The sequence below is a fragment of the Brienomyrus brachyistius genome, chromosome 17 (assembly GCF_023856365.1).
Source record: "Brienomyrus brachyistius isolate T26 chromosome 17, BBRACH_0.4, whole genome shotgun sequence".
NCBI classification, from domain to species: domain Eukaryota; kingdom Metazoa; phylum Chordata; class Actinopteri; order Osteoglossiformes; family Mormyridae; genus Brienomyrus; species Brienomyrus brachyistius.
In genome coordinates, this window is record NC_064549.1 from 2,214,967 (window position 1) to 2,233,850 (window position 18,884).

General features: G+C 55.3%; 1 protein-coding gene across 1 annotated transcript in view; it reads left to right on the forward strand.

The window, feature by feature from the left end:
- LOC125711399 (F-BAR and double SH3 domains protein 2-like) overlaps positions 1-18,884 on the forward strand; it is a 31,235-nt gene that overhangs the window by 2,512 nt on the left and 9,839 nt on the right. The window contains exons 3-10 of the mRNA XM_048980242.1: positions 3,950-3,995; positions 13,289-13,365; positions 13,471-13,615; positions 13,997-14,130; positions 14,556-14,610; positions 14,815-14,943; positions 17,004-17,126; positions 17,620-17,715. Coding sequence (XP_048836199.1) covers positions 3,950-3,995; positions 13,289-13,365; positions 13,471-13,615; positions 13,997-14,130; positions 14,556-14,610; positions 14,815-14,943; positions 17,004-17,126; positions 17,620-17,715 — 805 coding nt within the window. The remainder of the gene's footprint in view (positions 1-3,949; positions 3,996-13,288; positions 13,366-13,470; positions 13,616-13,996; positions 14,131-14,555; positions 14,611-14,814; positions 14,944-17,003; positions 17,127-17,619; positions 17,716-18,884) is intronic.

Here is an 18,884-nt window from a genome sequence, read left to right on the forward strand (position 1 = left end):
GGTGTTCCAGAGAAGGTGGTGCTTAATATGTGCTGAAGATCTGATTTAATGGCTCCCTGTGAAGTGCAGGGTGTATGGGGGTGTTTGAGAGTCCATCAGAGCCACATCTGACAGAGCAGAGGGGCAGCATGCGACACCCTCATGTCCCGCCGACCGCCCATAGGGGGCGTGTCCTCTGGCAGTGGCCGAGTCCATCTTTCAGCGCTTTAACACCGCGTTCATGTTTGCCCTCCGTCCAGTGTCTCGCGCCTCTTGGCTCAGTCTAGTGCCGCCGTTTTCCTCCACGAGGCCGCGTGGAGCCTTTCAGTTTGGCTCGCCCTCCAGACCCTGAATATCTGAAATCGTAATCCGCAAAGCAGATCAGCTCTCATTAACCCTAATTAATCCCTCACGCTCATTAAAGTGGGAAAGGCACATTTGGCCGAGCGCAGGTCAGCCAAGGGCCAGGTCTCCGGGTGCCACTGGCAGCAGGTGGCGCCCGGCGTTCCTGCCGCATTGGCGTGCACGAGTCGCGGTTGGGGTGGCCGGCCGGGTGTGACCTCACCAAACACATGACAGAAGGGGTGGGCCGGGTGAAGGATGTCGAGAGTCTACGCATCTGGCTGTTTACATGCTCAGTTGGCTGAGACTGCTGCAGAAACAAGGAGCTGGTAGCCAGTTTGGCCAGCAGGTGAGGCAGTGATTAACGTTCATCGCTTATAAGAGGTTGTGCCTTTGATTATGCAGAGGTCACTAGGGACAGGTGTGAGCTCCTCTCAGCCACTTCCTGCTGCTGTGGTGTTTTAGTCAGATTGCCTGAAAAAGGGGCTTTTCCTGGGGGAGATGCCTCACTGACACCTCAGGGTGTGCTGTCGAGGTGCTGATGTCATCCTCCTAGAGCTGTGCATGGAGCCCGGTTGCTTCTGTGCACCTTTTTATTTTGTGACTGGACCCCCCCACCCCGTGGTGGCCCGACCCGTCTGCTCCTGCCCAGGGCTGCTTATTTTGAGCGGGTCAGCTGACCGTGAGTCTTTCCTGTTTGGGACAATAAAGCGCACGGCTGTGTGGTTCAGCTTCGTCCGCACCTCCTGGTTCCGTGTCACGACGGCTTTTGGGTTTCCTGTTTTGCCGGAGTGCGCTGTACTTGGGGTCTGCTTCGCTCCCTGAGGCTCACAGATACTATCTTATGGTGACAGAAAAAGTGAACGGACTCGCCTGTCGTCCTTAAAAAAAATCTGCATCGCTCGGCATTCTCTTGGCTTTCAGTTAAAACAACAATTTAACTCATACTTAGCGGGCAATAGTTAGCGGGGCTCCTTTGTGAGAATCCCACAGAAATGCTGACGAGTCACACAGAGGCCGCTGGGATTCACGATGAGCGTAACCGGATCTCGGATCATTTAATTACACTCTTGAAGGCCGGCTGCAGCGCTGACATTCACTTTGGACCGGAGGGGGGACGGTCCCGGCCACGAAGATCCAACATCCCCTGGACTGGAAAAGCAGCCATTGTTGACAGGAGTGTAGTGGTCAGAGGATGGAAGGGGGGTCTGCAGAGATCAAAGGGAGGAGAGACAGAAAGGGAGGAGAGTGAGGGACCGAAGCGTTCGTTCCTGGGTGGGGTCCCCTTTGTCTTTGAATGTGATCAGGCCCCCCGCGTGCTGCAGCTGCATGTACACACCCCCGCAGCGTGCTCCGGCTGAGAGCGAAGCCCCCCACACCTTTTAAGCCCCACTTGACCTCGGGGCTCAGGGGAGCGAAACCCCCCCATCACTTAAGGATCAGTGTTGATTGTACGGATGGTGTTGTGTGTTCCGGCCTCTCTGGGACAAGCTGTGCTAGGAATGGTCACGGGTGGGTCCAGTGAGCTTCAGCGGCGCCGCCTTTTCCCACAATGCACCTCGAAGCATCCGTCCAGTCTTCGTATTTTTTATTTTTTTTTCCCCCAAGAGGGCAGCATTTGAGAAAGTCAGATGGTCAGATCAGAAATCGGGAACGGATGTGGATCACCATCATTCCGATGCAGGAGCCTGGAGGTTTCTGAAAATCTTTGCCGTGTCCACTAAGCCTCGACTTGGCAGAGGAAATGGAAATGTGGCCTTGTGACAGCCACCATTGCGTCGGGCACATAGAGACGGTCGTCCTTCGCTTTGGTGCAACAGGTGACGTGTCCAGTATCTCGCTTGGGAAAACTGGGACTGAGCAATTTAATCTTGCAGCGGCGCCAGGACAGCGTTACTGTGGCAGTGGCGGTGACGGCGTGTTCACAAAGAGCTGCGTGGCGTGACGCTGTCTGCCACCCCGGCACGGAGCTGCTCGGGCACGCCCCCTATGGGCGATCGGCCTGACGTCTGGATGTCACGTGATGGCACATGCTGCCATGGACAGCTCCTTTATTTTTTGTGGTGGGGAAATCTGAATAATGTCATGTTTATATGTCATTCCAGTAAGAACCATCTCGTGTCACCTGGTGAGTCACCTGCCTGCCTTCACTCTGGCCTCTTCATTAATCCGCCTCCATGGTCCGGCTGGTCGCAGCCCTGCTGTCTGTCACCGTGGTCACGTCCCACCCACTGCATGCACAGTTTCAGGATTTGCTGAGAAATTCACTCACCAGAATAACAAGTAGCCGTGATGCACGTTGCTATGATGTCCCAAATGGCAGGTTTCCTGCTCGAGGACCCGCAAGCCCCTCATTTACGTCTCAGCTCCGGTGTTTGTGTCTGTCTGAGGGAAACTGTTTCGGTTTCCTGCCGTAGTCGTCATCTCTCTCTCTCACTCTCACTCTCACTCTGTCGTGAACAAACATTGTTGTTGTTCTTGTAGGTCATTGTTTGGCATCATTCTTCTGAAAAGTTCTCATACATAGTCGCTGGGGTTTTAAAGTTCACCCAAAAGAAATAAATGAATATTTGACTTTTTTCCTCTCACCACAAAAGTTTGTAGAGCTCCGGAGAGTGGGCTGTTCCATGTGTTCATGTGCCTGATGGAGCCCACATGAGTTGGCCCCTGACCCTGTCCCATGTGCCAGCTGTAGCTATGTCACTATGACAGCTCCCCATTTGAGGAAGCAGGGCTTGGACCGGTAAGAAAGTGATATCGGGGACAGTGCTCGTTTGCCCTAATGCAGCCCGGCCAGGCACCTCTCTGCTTTAAACTGCGTGACTTGGCTTGCTGGAACAGAACAGCAGTGCATCTCGTGGGTGTCGTGTACATCCTGAGTGTTTTTCCATCTTTTTTGCGTAGCCTTGAGGCACAGCTAAGTGGTATTTATTTCTGTATCCAGGCTTGTTGATACCTGTTCAGGCACCAGGGGAAAATCCCTGTACCTCCCTCTCTCTCTCTCTCTCTCTCCCCCTAAGTCTGTCTCCCTTACTCTCTCTTTCTTTTACTCCCCCCATATCTCTATCCCTCTCTCTGTTCTCTGTCTCCCTCTAGAGGGGGGGGTCCCCAGGTGGTAGTGGGTGTGCTCTCTGTCCTCCAATCAGCAGAGAAGAGGCTCTTGGGTGGAATGCCCGGTGTCATTTTGCCGCCCACTTCCTCTGCATGTACATCTGTGTATTCTTCAGCTCTGCCCAGAGGGTCTTATGCCTGTTCGTGGCCTCATTTCAGGTCACAACAACATTTTGTAGACTAGCCCCACCCCCGGTCTCTCGTCCTCCAGTGGTGTTGGGTTTTTTGCAGGATGGGCCTTCCCTTCCCTGCCTCTATGCTCTTTTCATGGTTCCGTACATGTGTTCTCCTGATCAGAACATCGAGTACATGAGTTCACAAGACAAAAACAATGACGTAACAGATTTTTTTGTAGTGACTCGCTCCCCTTCTGTGCGGCGTTCAGGACAGGCATAAAGGGCCAGACGGAATGCGTCACTGAATAATTAGCCTGTCGCTGCTGAACCTTAAGTACTGAGCATTTGTTTTCCTGTATCCCGTAACCTGAACCTTATTGTCTTCTGTCTCTCTCTTGCAGGACCTACAGTCAGAAGAAGGCTGCCATCGAGAGGGAGTACACACAGGTAGGAATGTGCCCTGTGGGGTGGAGGGCTGGACCGCACACTGGGTCACTCTCGCCACCTGCCACCCGCTTCTGGGCTCTGCGCTGCCATCTGCGGGGCGCCCCAGGCAAGCACACGCACGCTTCTCTCAGCGCCATTTGTTGCTGTGTAACCAGAGATCTCGCTTCGCGCCTATTTTGGCAACTTGAGTCTGTCAGCTGTCCCGGTCTCCCATGTGACGTACCCAGTGTCCCGTAGCCCTGCCTGAAAGATTGGAAGCAACAGCAGACCAAGTGGTGTAGGCTGGACCACACCCCCCCGCAGTCGTTGTGGCGTAGGCAGGGGCACGTCCCCCTCAACGCAGTTACAGCAGCTTAGGTGGGACATGGCCCCCTCCTTGCAGCCACAGCGACTTAGGTGGAACACACCCCCCTTCTCACAGCCGCGGCGGCATACGCAGGACACACCCCCCTCTTCGCAGTTACTGCAGCTTAGGCAGGACACACCCCCCTCTTCGCAGTTACTGCAGCTTAGGCAGGACACGCCCCCCTCTTCGCAGTTACTGCAGCTTAGGCAGGACACGCCCCCCTCTTCGTAGTTACGACGGCTTAGGCCTGACACGCCCCCTCGTCTTGGTTATCGCGACAGTGTAGGCAGGACACACCCCCCTCTTCGTAGTTACGACAGCTTAGGCCTGACACGCCCCCTCCTCTTGGTTATCATGGCAGTGTAGGCAGGACACGCCCCCTCGTCTTGGTTATCGCAGCAGTGTAGGCAGGACACGCCCCCTCGTCTTGGTTATCGCAGCATTGTTGGCAGGACACGCCCCCTCGTCTTGGTTATCATGGCAGTGTTGGCAGGACACGCCCCCTCGTCTTGGTTATCGCAGCAGTGTTGGCAGGACACGCCCCCTCGTCTTGGTTATCGCAGCAGTGTTGGCAGGACACGCCCCCTCGTCTTGGTTATCGCAGCAGTGTGGGCAGGACACGCCCCCTCGTCTTGGTGGCAGATTATCCTGGATTGGGCAGCCGGGATCCCTCTTCATGACGTCTCGTGCATGTGTGTCTGTGTGTGCGCCTCAGCCCATCTAGGTCCCTGCCGCAGTGAACACGTTTCCAGCATAAGCCCCTCCCTCAGCCACAGCAACGAGGGAACTAGGGGGGCTGGAGCTGTGGCTGGGCATTGCGGGATGCTCATGAGAGACCTTTTCTCTGCTCGCCCCCCCGCCCCTCTCTCGTGGTGGGAGCGGAGCCTCATCTCCGTGTGTAAATTTATTTGAAATTTGGAGAACAGTGTTTCTGTTCAGCACCAGAGGTTGGCGGGGTTGGGGGGGGGCATATCTTCCCCTCTCCCACTCTCTTTATGGGTAGGGGGAAAACCGGACCCCTGTGACATGTGAGACCATGGACATTAAGCACTGACAGAATCGTGCTATATGTAGTTCCAGCTTCTGGACAGTAGGTGGTATAGTAGTTAATGGTTTCATACAGCATACTAAGCCTGGATTGTTCATTAAAACTTCCAGTTAAAAAAAATGCACACTGTTCATCCCATGGTGTTATAGGTGTGTAAAATAATTACCTGGTAATCCACCAAGCAAGACTAGTTCCCTGGTAGCTAATCGGCTGAATTTCTGCAATTTATTTTGATTTTGGAAGCTAGGTCCCCCTCCATGCTTCCTGTGTTTGCGGCCTCAGCCAGCATGGGCATTGCTCCACCTGTTGGCCATGCAGATGCAGCCGGAGCCCCAGTGCAGCTGGCGATGTGCAGCAGGACGTCTGGGGCTGCAAACTATGTTGTCCATTCCTGTTTCGTGCAGCCGTAACTCATCCTGTTGTACGCGACCATTTTACTGCCCCCCCTCACCCCCAGCCCCCACTCGCTTTTGTCCTCCTTGGGCCGCCCCTTCCCCAGCTCTTTCTCTCGTTCTCTCTCTCTCGTTCTCCCTCTCTCGTTCTCCCTCTCTCGCTCCTGAGCTTGCTGCCACACAGCTGTCCACACAAACAAACATTGTTTTATGGCGTCCCAGCAAACAGAGCCACCCTTGTTCTTGGGGCTTCCGCGGGCCCCGGGCTCTAGCCCTGGGGACCGCCAAAGCAAGGCTCTGTCCCAGGGGCCCCAGTCAGCTGTAGGCAGCCCACGGGGGTGGAGACACCATTTCTCCTTGGGATATTCCATGTCGTTAAATACAGGGGTTTCATGAGGGGACTCCAGGGTTCACAGAGCATGATGCCCATTTTGGGTGCCTCCTCCTCTGACACTAAGGCCTGCTGGGGCCCCGCCTCCTCTGACACTAAGGCCCGCTGGGGCCCCGCCTCCTCTGACACTAAGGCCCGCTGGGGCCCCGCCTCATCTGACACTAAGGCCCGCTGGGGCCCCGCCTCATCTGACACTAAGGCCCGCTGGGGCCCCGCCTCATCTGACACTAAGGCCCGCTGGGGCCCCGCCTCCTCTGACACTAAGGCCCGCTGGGGCCCCGCCTCATCTGACACTAAGGCCCGCTGGGGCCCCGCCTCCTCTGACACTAAGGCCCGCTGGGGCCCCGCCTCCTCTGACACTAAGGCCCGTTGGGGCCCCGCCTCCTCTGACACTAAGGCCCGTTGGGGCCCCGCCTCCTCTGACACTAAGGCCCGCCGGGGCCCCGCCTCCTCTGACACTAAGGCCCGCCGGGGCCCCGCCTCCATTAGATCCAGTCAATGCTTTCTTTGCCGCTGTTAGCCTATGCTAATGCTGGCCCAGGAGCCCACGTATTAAGAAGGGCTTATTGTTGCATTCCTGTTTTTCCTATCTCTCTCTTTCCTGGCTTTCACTCTCCCGGGTGTCCAGAGTTGTTGCTGCATCGTCTCCGTTTTCGGTGGTAAAGTCCTGACATTTCCTTCTGTCTTTGCACCTATTTTAGGGTGCGTTGCCTGGCAACAGCCCTCCTCCCTCACCTCCCCACCCACTGTCAGAGTAATAGATTGTCACTTAATGCATGGTGTTGAACCGCCCAGTGATTATTCAGAGCCGAGATGTTGGTTCCGTCTTTGTTTTACTACTAGATGTGTGATGTAGCAGGGCGCCATGTAAGGAGAAGTGCCCTCTCGTGGCGGAATGGCAGCTCTTAGTGTCGTTAAGGGACATTTACTCCCTGGGCCCAGGAGGTGTTTTGTAGCAGAAAGTGCTGATAGTGCGTAAACTAGGACCTGGTGCTGGGAGAACATGGTCCCTCCATGTAAATGCTCACTAGAGAGAGAGAGAGAGACTGGGAGGAGGGGGAGGAGCTTGTTCTCTTGCTAACGCTCTCCCTCCCCGGGTAGCAGACTCTGAGCACAGTGTGTCCTGCCAGTGTAATCGGATGACTTTACAGCATCCGTGAGCTGGGGAATACCCCCTCCGACTTACTGACTCGATACCGTCTGCAACCTTCGACCTCTATGATGTACGGGGGTGTGTTTGGGAACATCCGTGTGGGAAGATGCGGAGCGGGTGCCGTCTCCACCCATCTGCCGAGCTGTAGACCCCTCAGGCTGGCATGGCCTGACTACTGGGCGGGTCGTACTGGTGACCTGGAAGCAGTTAAGATTAACGTTACTGATACCAGGGAGTGATTCTACTGCTGACAGCACTGACATGTGTAAAGGGCAGGCAGACAAACATGTACTGAAAGTAAGAGGGAGTGTGGAGGCAGAGCAGACAGGTAAGCAGAGTTTAAACAGATTATAAAAGTGCCCAGTACACAAACAGAACATTCTGAAAAGGACAGTTTAGGGCAAAAATGTATATGCGGACATTTACTGCAGCAAAGATGGGACGCTTACTGACATGTCATGGCTCGGGGGTGTTGGTGCTGATGACACCTCTGGGGGTGTAGGCAGCTCTAGCTGGTAGCACGGGTAATCAGCACCCCCCTCCCCCCCACCAGCAGCTGTGATAACAAGCCCTTCGCTGGGAGTCAACAAGGCCAATGTGCCCAGTTGACATGACAAGGCGACGGAACAGAGCCACACGCACAGACACACCGACACCTGCCCTTTGTTTTGGGTCACTGCTCCCTCATACCATGTGACACTGGGGTGTGCTGCCAGGCCAACAGGCCAGGGCGGCGATACCGAGCCTATTGGAAGGTGGGGGGGTTTTCGGTGCGCTCTTGTGCCACTCCGCACCGGCCCGCTGCTATGTACGAGCCCTTCATGCCGGCAGCCTTCGACCTTGAAGGTTGCAACATCCTGAGCCCCCCAGTTGCAGGGTGGGGGGGCTCCCACCACAAGCTTGTTTTTTTCCACATGACTAGGGAACAATGGCCCCGCCCCCGTCGCCAGCTCCCCCTCCTGGGAAAGTGGGGCGGTGATCCCTACATTTGCATAATCATGTGTAGCGTCATTGTGGACGCAGGCGTGGGCCACGTCCGCCGGTGACATCCAGGCCACCTGTCCAGAACAAATCGGGCGGCCCGGCCATGTGATTAAAAAGGGGGGGGGGGTCAGTCATGCAGTTACAGCAGGCCTGCTGATGCATCTCACAAACACACACACACACACACACACACCCATGTGACTTGTAGATCTGAGTGCATATTAAGTTGTGTGGCTTTAGTTTGACACAAGCTGCACGTGTCTGCATGTGTCACTGTATGCATGGGTGTGTTCTCACACTCATGAATATTAAATGCTGCATGTGTGCTCTGTGTTGTACTGTGTCACGCCCTGTGCGCATGCGTGTGTGTGGGGGGGGGGGGGGGGGGGTTAGTAAAAAGATGCTCAGACTCTGCATCAGAGGTATGCAGTGCTGGGCTCAGTCCAGATTTGCGCCGCTGACGTTTTCGCACCTGCCTCGTGCCTCGTGGTGCCGCTCTGGGTCATGGTGGTGGGATTCCGTCAGAGGGCAGGTACTCACCCTGGAACGGTCAGTCAGAATGTCGTATGTGATTCATCTCCAGCAGAACCTCCTCTGGATTGCAGGGGGCTGTCCTGGCTTGGGCTTGGCTTTCTGTGGCCCTGTTGGGGAGCAGCCCACCTGCAGGTTATAGGTCTGTCTTTAAGCACTATCCCGTCTGCTTTCGGTTTGTGTTTCCAGTCTGGTTTACGTCGTAGCTGCTGAACACGTCCCTCTGGGCACACTGGGCAGTTTGTAGTTGCGGGTGGGGGGGTGGGGTGGGACCGGTTGGTGTTGTGTTCTTGCCTGATGCCTTAGGGTATTTCCAGTGGTAATGGGGCAGGAGGGAGAAGGGTCTTTGTTTTAGGGTTGGGAATTCTACTTCCTCATGGGGACATGTGACCAGAGCTCATTCATGGGGGTGTTGGGGGAGGGGTCAGTGGAAGTGAGCTGCTCTGTGTTGTGGGGTGGGGGTGGTGAGATTGGCATGGTGGTGGAGGTGGAGTCTGTGCACAGTGGCTGCTGATTTGTCGGTGTGTTGGTGGCTTTGAGAGGAAGGGGGTCGTTTTTGGGACTGGGAGTGGGAGGGGGCAGGTGATTTTTTTTTTTCCCTTTTTCTGTCATAACAGTTTGGCCTTCTGATATTTAGTCAAAACCGGTGTATTTTGCAACAAAATATGTAATGAAAAATGACTGTGCATCGCCTAGTCCCTGTACCTAAGAGGATTCCCAGTTCTTAATGCAGTGACTTTCGCAGGTTCGTGGTCGGTACCTTTGCCCCCTACCCCACCCCCGTTATTGCCGAGTTACGACATGACTGCTCCCAGAAAGCAAACACTCCGCTCAGAAAGACGTGGCACACGTGTCCTGACTGACGGCACGTGTTCTTCAGGATAACCTTTTCTCTGGCAGCAGTGTCTTGCCATTTTTTGAGTGTTTCTCTCTGCACTGTGGGGATGGGCACGCTTGTCCCTTTTCTCTATGACCCCGCTGCCCAGCCCCCCCAATTCCCCTACCGCATACTCCCCTACCACTGCTGGCCAGCGGCTTAGCTGAGGACAGACCCCAGTCAGGTCTCTGCCTTTTTTGTTGTGCAGTGAAATTAAAGCAGTCCCACAAACCAGTCCTCAGGGAGCCACAGATGGGCCACATTGCTCTCTTCCAGCTCCCTTCCAGTTCTCTGCCAGACATTCTACATTTTTGCTCCCTTGTCACACATATGAGTGTAGGTCCTAAGTTTGACCTCTTACTGCCCTACTGGGAGCTGGGAGGGAGCAAAAACATAGAACTATTTGGGGTCTCTGTGGACCAGTTTAAGAAATACTGAATTAGACAAGATATCCTCTAGTTTCCAAACACAGAGCATATGGTCAGCACTGAGCCTGCCCCCCCCTTTAATAAAAGCACACTGTCCACCCCCTGTGTGCCAGCCCCAGCCCCTGTCCCCCTGGGTGGGACGACGTGCCAGAACATAAACAGGAAGCTGGCTTTCAGTTAGGGGTCACTCTTAGGGCCGACTGTCATACATCTGACTGTATGCCTCATTGGCAGTCCTGCCGTACTCTGACCCCCCCAACCACACTCATTGTCTGTCTAGTGGATTGGGCGAGGGGGTCAAGCCAGGATGTGGATTCTTCGTTCGGCCCCCCTGGCTGAATGGCAGTCTTGTGGCATGGGTGATTCTGAAGGGGGGGTTGTAAGACAGCTCAGTGCTGGGGGTGAGGGGCTTGCTCTCGTTTGTTCTCCCTCACTCTCTGGCCATGCTCTCTTCTTTTTCCTCACTTTCCTTTCCCCCCCCCCCCCCCCCGATAAACAGGGCTATGAATTCCTGCTCCCACACTAGGCCCCTACATACTGCACGGCATTTCTGGGAGCCCCGGGGGCGATGGGTGGGAACGTTGTGTAATTCGTAAGCGGCGCTGAACTCGCGTCCCCTTTCCCGGCAGAACCTTCCCCCAGCGCCTCAAAGCTGACGCAGCCTTACTGGCTGGGCCAGGTCCCACGAAAGGCCTCGGCGGTCATGGCCCCAAATGCCTGTCCCGGCCTGCAGGGCGGCGCTCCGTGGCAGCTGGGGCTGTTCCCGCTCATTGTTCTCCCTGCCGGTCCAGTGTCTCCGCTGGAAAACACGGTGTGTTGGCTCGTTCTCCTTGCATGGTTGTGATGGTGGTCTAGTAAGCGGAGGGAGCTGAGGCCCGGAGCTGAGGCCCAGCATCCTGGCAGGCAGACGGCGCCCGGAACATGCCAGCTAATTTGAAACAGTCGCTGCGTTCTCTCTCTCTCCATTCCTGACCAGCCGTGTGTTTCTGTCTTGTCTTGGTGACTGTTGGTCGTCAGACGGCCCTCTCGCGGCGCAGAGCACGCAAGCCTCACCACAACGTTTCCATTTTCACCACGAACACTAAGGGATGCGGGTGCACGGGGTCTGCAGTGAGGAGAGTCCAGCACATGCGCGACTGTGTCTGCTGAGCCGCCATGCACCAAGGTTCCCATGTTTACTCGCTCGCTCCGCATGCCCCCAGCCTCCTCGCAGAAGCACGCCTCCCTTTGCCAGCCGTGCCCGGCTACTCAGGGTGTGGTCCGTCTGCCCAGGATGTCCTGCGTTTCGGGCCCCGTCTGGCTGACCCGGCACAAACAGGAAACGGCCCACAGTGGTGAATGCATTGCTTTCCGTCCTGTTTGCTCCGTCCTGCGCTGCTGCGTTGGGACGGGGCAGCAAACTCTATCCCTGATCTGCTGCTTAACAGTGGGACTTTGAGTTCGCTGCCCATCGGATGCTCGCTCCGTAAATGCAGACGAAGGGTGTCATATTCCTCCTTTAACATGAACACGATCTCTCCGCGTGACTTTCATTCAGAGCCTCTGCACATCTGCAGTGCTTTGAAGTGTGAATTGACCACATTTCTCGTGCAAGGTGTAAAACGACTGCACTTCCTGTGCATGGTGTGAGACGAGCTCACTTCATGTCAGACAGCACGGATATCACGAAACCATTATTAATAGCTTGTGTGCTTGCTCAGTTGCTCAGTGTCCCCGGCCTGTGGGCTGTGTGCACATTACGCCATGTTTGGAGGGGGTGCCACCCTTGCTCTTATGTCTCATTGCTGTGTTCTGCTGGGCTGGACTACAGAAGATGCCCGTAGCTGAGGTGACCTCTGACTCCTGCTTGTTTCCGGTTCCTGAAGGATTTCTGATACCAACTATCTCAATGAGGCCATTGAAATCGGCATTCCATCCCCTTCACCAGACTAGTTCACCTTGTTCCTCTGCAGCTTGGCTGTGCCCCCGCCAGTCCTCTGAGCCCCGCTGGTTACTCGGCAGGGTCAAAGGTTAAAGCAGCAGAGCAGAGGTGGTGGGGAGGTAGAGGGGCTGAGGTACAGTAAAATCTACACAGCATCCTAGTGAGTCCCTTTGAGGTGTAGGGGGTGGGGGGGGGCAGCTTCTGTCTGTCCTGAGGGAGGCAGCATCACATGGTCTGCTTGTGCCTCCGGAGGTCGATTTGGAGATGCCCCTTCCTGTGCCCGTCTGGGGGTATTTTAAGGCTCTTCGTATGCAAGGTAAACATTGAACCATAACCTCAGCTGATCAACGTGCCATTCATACAGCTGAATGGCCTCTCTTAGAAGACCCCCCCCCTTAATGGCAGCTCCTCCCGAAAGAGGAGGCTTTATGCCAGTCTTTGCAGACACCACTCCTGTTTTCACAGTCAAACAGGTTTTCTCTTTCATTCGGTCCACTTCCCCTCTCTGCTTATAGTGTCAGCTGTGGGTCACGCAGCTATAGTGCAGTCAGCTCCAGTGCTTGATGCCCATTGGTCAGCTGCGGTGTATCCTTCACCTTCATTGGCTGGCTGCAGCTGTGCCATGTGACCACCATAGGTGTGGTTCCATTCCTTTTCTGTTACACCATAGGTTCCAGATGAGCTCACAGGGCCACAATTCCAAAAAAAATCTGAACTGTGAGGTTTGGAAATGGGTTTAGTCTACTGTGCCCAGCTCCCTGATCACTACAGCATCCTGTGCCCCTCCAGCCCTGTGCCCATCTTCACTGTGGTTGCCTAGATGGCCTGGGGTCTGGTATTAAGCAAAACATACTTGGGGTCATTAATGTCCCCAGCCTGCTGTCCATTGGGACTGGGGGCGCTGTTGGGTTTGTTCTGGGGGGATCGGGCATGCAGCGGGCCAGCATCGCCCACGATGCATGAGACACAGCTTCCGGAAGCTTCTGTAACACCCCACACACGGGATAGACTCCCTACATGTTTGCATGCGTGTTCTTTTGCTCCCACATTCATTCGTTCGCACTTTCGTCCGCATGCTCCTGCATACTGACGGCTCCCCTAACAGCTGCTGGCCCTGGGCAGCGTGGGAAACACATACGCGGATTTATGGCCTCTTTCAGTGGCAGTCGGCCTTCTGAGGGCCCCTCAGATTTATGCTCCGGTCTCGTGCCCCTCCCCACAGGCTCTGCAGAAGCTGGCTGGCCAGTACTTAAAGAGGGACTGGCCCGGCATCAAGGCGGATGAGCGTGCCGATTACAGGTACTCTGCGCTTCTCCCTTAGCCTCTGGACATAGACCAGCTTCTCCCGAGTTTCTTTCCAGCCCCAACGGCCTGCTCTCCTCTGCTCCCCCCCCCCCCCCCCAGGAACGTGTACGCAGTGTGGCAGGCCTACCTGGAGGGCACGGTGCAGGTGACCCAGTCACGCATCAACATCTGCGACGGCTACAAAAGCGAGATCTCGGACCCAGCTAAGGCCGTCAAGATGTACAAGGAGCAGCAGCTGAAAAAGGTGTGTGGGGGGGCTGCCATGCTGCACCGGCCGGCCCGCTACCCTCCGGGGCTGCGCTCTCGCTGCGGGTGACAGGACCATTGTCCACAGTCTTTTCTGAATACAAAGAACATTCTGGAATGTACTTCAGGCAAGATGACATTTGGCACTCAAATGGTGATTTACTCTATTACCTTTTAATTGTCGAATAAATATGAAATATATCACATACTGTGCATTGTACCACCTGCCTGCTGATGGACTGGAGCTGCATCCTGGGTTATTCCCTGTCTGCTATGAGCCTCCCTGACCCTGTATAGGACAGATGGGCATAGAAAATTGATGGATGCACTTTCAAAACAAATGTAAAGTTGTTTACAGAAATAATATTCACCCCCCCAGTGTATGGACCACCTGACCCGCATCCAGACCGAGCTACAGGACACAGTAAAGGAATTGGCCAAGTCTAAGAAGAAGTACTTTGAACTGGAGCAGATGGCCCAGACCGTGAGAGAGAAGGCCGACATCGAGGCCAAGTATGTACCCCGCCAGCGGAGGGGGGGCACCCCATCCTGCTTGACCGCGGCCCGGGAGAGGAACCTGACCCCTCTGCACTTTCCAGATGCATGCGGGCAGCTCTGCATCCACGTCAGTGTGCGGCGTTGTTACAGCACCGCCCATTTTAACAGGGTGGGGTGGGTTTTTGCCAGAAGCACTGCCCCCCTAGAGGCGGTCCTAAACATTAGGGGGGGCTGGGAGAGTGGGGCTTTTGTGTAAGGCTCTGTGAGAGGCTGCTACCTGTGGGGTGCAGGACGACACCCTGAAATTAACACACACTGTCTGTAACTAACTGCCTCTCTAACTAGCAGGAAGTGCTTTTACATGATTAGTCACCCAGGTAAATGCAGGGAGTACGGCACTGCATTTCTGATTCTCATCCTGCTCCCCCCCACCTTCTCAGGTCCAAGCTGAGTCTCTTCCAGTCCAGAATAAGTTTACAGAAAGCCAGCGTGAAGGTAAGCCAGAGATTTCCCCTTGCAGGCACCTTAACCTCCACATCGACCTGAATCTAATCTGCCTTGTAATGTGATTATTTTGCCTGTCATATGCTGCATCTGACAAAGTATAGCCTTAAACCTGGGAGGGGGGGCATTTAATCACATGATCCCCAAGAGTCACATGACCTGTCCCAAGTTATTTGGCCTATTGGTCTGTCGCAGTTAAAAGCCAAGAGGAACGACTGCAACTCGAAAGCCACACATGCGCGGAATGAGTACCTCCTCACACTGGCAGCAGCCAATGCCCACCAGGAGCGCTACTGCCAGACGGACCTGACGGGCTGTATGAAGGTATGGGGTGGGCGGTGGGCGGGGCGAGGCGCGCACACACACACACACACACACACACACACACACACACACGTGTGCTTAGGGAGAGCTGCCTTCACACCCACCATCCTCTCCCTGTGTGGGTCGCCACTGAGGCCGCCTGTGGCTGGGTACCAGGAGGATGCCAATCAGCGGGTGCTGCCCCCACCAGGCAGACCTGAGGGAATGTTTGCTCCCCCAGGCAGCCTTGTCTGAAATTACGTCAAAAAGAAGCCTGCTGATGGTGAACTGTTGTCTGTCATTCTTGGTCCTTTCACTCCCGGACCGCGGGGCAGAAAGCCCGATCTAACGTGTGGTCCCGACCCTCCGCCTCATTGCTCCGTTCTGATTGGCTGGGAAGTTGCTACGGTAATGGCCTTGCGACGCTGTGCCGGGACCTGCAGAAGTCCCCAGGCAGAGGGAGTCTGGAATCACTTTCCCCCCCCCCTTCTCTTCCTGCACAGGGAAAATCAACACTGGAGGATTTTAAAATGCTTCAAAGCGCCCCCTCCTGTCCACTTTGTGAACTGCTAGCCGGTCACATCATAAGCAAAATGTGCCTGAGCCAGATCGTCATAAAATCCTGTCAGATGTGCACATTCCAGCGCTGGATCTGATGATGGGCTCTGTCTTCCGAGCAGGACCCAGGGCTTCCTGTTTTCGAGAAGAGCTTGCTGTGCTCACATGCAAGCTGCTCTCTGATGAGTTCAGTTTTAAGCCCTGTGCAGTGTTGGACCTACCTGGCTGCTGGGAGTTTAACTCAAGCGTGATCAATCACTCAGGTTTGAGACTTTGCTCCAGCCTTGAGCTAATGGGCTGCATTAGTCTGGGTTTACCAGGTATAGGTCAGAGGTTTCTCAACGTTCTTTCAACGCTGAAAGACGTAATGGCAGGGATGGTATTATAGACCAGTGTAGACCTCTGTCATTGTGAACTGGGACAGACCTCCATGGTTCTGAAGGTGATGACTCCCCAGTTAAATCGGACGCTTGTGTGCAAAGATGTTTGGGATCAGGGACTCTCAGAGCACGCATCCCCACTCTCTGCGTGGCAGCAGTGTTTGCCAGACGTTCTTCATATGTTCTCAGGTTATATAAGTTGGTAGTGATTCTCGTCAGCTGTGATCACAGACACGGCCGTGTGCACACACTCACTCACAGGGAGCACGTGACCCAGCGTCGCCTCCCAGTGGCAGTGCAGGTGCCCGCGGCCGTAGCCATCCCGCTCCCAGCTGGAACAAACCCAGGAAGTGCTGGGTAGCCAGGCCCCCAGAGACAGGAAGTAAGAAATCACTTAGCGGAGCATGGAGCAGAGGCCGGGGTGGGGGGGTCGCTATCGGGAGGAAGCAATGTTTTTCATACCTCGCTGCTGACTCATAAAGTATCCGTCTCCAGGACGGGGGGGCAGCCTTCTTGGAACGTGGAGTGAGTCAGACAGGGCAGTAAGTCGCCTGGCACTCTGTGAGCTTGGTGTTCAGTCGCGGTTCCCTCTGGGCAGCCGGTGATCCGCGGTTCTCCGGCTGCTTTTGTAAACTCAGCGGCCTTGTGTTCTGGATGCGTGCTCTTGGGTTGGGTCAGATCAGGTGAGCTGGCGTGCACCAGCGTGCCGTGATGCCGACCTGCACCTGTACCCGGCAGTACGGCCGGGCCCGTCGAAACCGCCCCGCGGGCTCGGCGCTGACGTCGCTCCGCCACCTCCCTGCATGCTCCCCCTGAGCTTTTTGTAGGGACGCTCACTCCTCTGCGTGCGTCAGGGTCTGGGAATCTGAACCCGGCCAGCGCGGTTTGAACATTCCTTTCCAGGCCAGAAAAACAGCAAGGCAAAATAAACTCTCCTGCAGGTTTGTCTGACGCGGCAGCATGCCCCTCCCCACCAGTTCCCCTCATTCTCCCTTTAACCCTTCAGCCTCCCTCTGGCTGACAGCTCAGGATCAGATGTATATGTAATATTATGACTTTACCATGAAACTTTTCCATGTGGACCTGCCACAATTCACCCCCTTTTTCTCCTGATGGTTTTTCCCATTTCCCCCCTCCTCTCAGACCCTGGATGGTAGCTTCTATGACCACGTGAAGGAATACCTGATGTCCTTCTGCCGTATGGAGCTGGAGGCCTTCCAAGCCGTGCACACCACCTTCCAGTTCCTCCTGGAGAAGTCCAGCCGGGTGAGAGTATTTTACCCCGGCACCGTCTCCTAGGAGACAGACCCGCTCCCCTGTCAGTCCGCTAATGTGGCATCCTGGCACTCAGGCTTGCGGAAAGGGCCGTACGCAGCTGGTATCTGGGTCCGTCATGTCGGCCCTTGTTCCCTCTTTCCTGTTCCCTCTCTCTATCTCTCATCCCCCCTCCCGATCCCCCACTCCAGTCGGGTGTCTCTCAGCTGAAGGTCACAGGCCTCCCCCATGTCCCAGCCTCCCCCATTCCAAGCTAGCGAGTGCTTTGATGTTGTGTTTTTCATTAATCTGCCTTTTATTGTTTGCGGTCCTCGTCCTTCCAGACTCCGGGGTCTGTTGAAATGGCGCTTCCACCTCTTCAGCTCTTTTCCCTCCCTGTAACAGCGCTGCAGACCCCCCCCCCACAATGTCCCTGTGCCTCCAACCCCCCCCAGTCCAAAGTCCCAGTGCCTCTAATCCCCTCTTCTTTCCGTTTTACCCTCAGGTGATGCAGGATTTCAACCAGCAGCTCTTCATGCAGGAGAACCCCATCTTCCACAAAGCACCAGCTTTCCAGTTCCAGCCCAGTGACAGCGACACGGTGGGTAGTTGGGTCACCCCACCCCCCCTCCTCCTTACTAAACCGAACTAACTTAACTAACTAATCAACCTTTTAGCTAAACCGCTCATACTTATGTACCCCTCAGTTAGTCAACACTGTGCTCTGCTATAAAATATCCTATACAGTGCCTGTGGAATATTCCAGAACACTTCACTGATGCTGAAAGAGCCTGCTGCAATGCAGTCTAAGACTATCATAATTAAAACTCCTTGTTATGTGTAATCCCCCCCCCCCCCCCCACAGTGGTAAGGTACCCCCGTGGTCACGGGGGTGTGTCGTTAGTGAGTGCGTGACGCAGTACTGACCGCGTAATTTTGGCATTTTGCGTCCAGTGTCCTATGAAATATTCACGGGGCCCTTTGGGGGGAAAAACTAAAATTGCTCCCAGGCACTGACAGATGTCTTGTAGTCATGACTCTGTTTCTGTAGCAACCAAAGCCGCCCCCCACCCCCCGGCGTGTTGTGTACGTTCTGTGTGCGCTCTGCTTTACACGTTTAGCCCATCTGGCCTGAGCACGCTTCCCTCACGCTAAGGAACAGCAGCGCTTGATGGTCGGCTCGTCACGCTCACACGCCTTCCAACGCCTGACGCGCTCCTACACCTCAACACACTCGCACTGACCTGCTGGCTGACACCCTCCTCTGTAGCTCTAACCCTGAACCGCTCTCTCCTCCGGACTGTCTCTTTCTCCCTGTATGCGCTCTGTCTGTCTCTATCCGTCTGTCTGTCTGCTCAGAGTTTAAGCGCAGTCCAGCAGCTGGTGGACATCGAGCCTTCGCCAGTCAGTGCGATGCGAATGACCCTGGCCCAGGTAGATCCCAGCCTTGCTGAACAACCCTGCGCTAACCCCCCCCCCCCCCCCACCCCCCACCCTGATGCGCCTCCCATCTGTCCATCTCCATCGCATGCACTGGTGGATCACGGCTCACTGGGGGTGTCCATATGCAGGGTCTAACATGTGGATGTGGCGTACATGCTCAATACGAATCCTGCCTTTCTATACTGTACGGTAACCAAGCAGCAGCCTTGGCATGTCAAACTCAGCCCACACTCTCTCTCCTCCAGCAGGCTGGGCATTGCTCTTCAGGTGACACCCATTACCCATCATGCATTGGAGGTGTGGCCGGTGGGGCACAGCAGGAGGCTG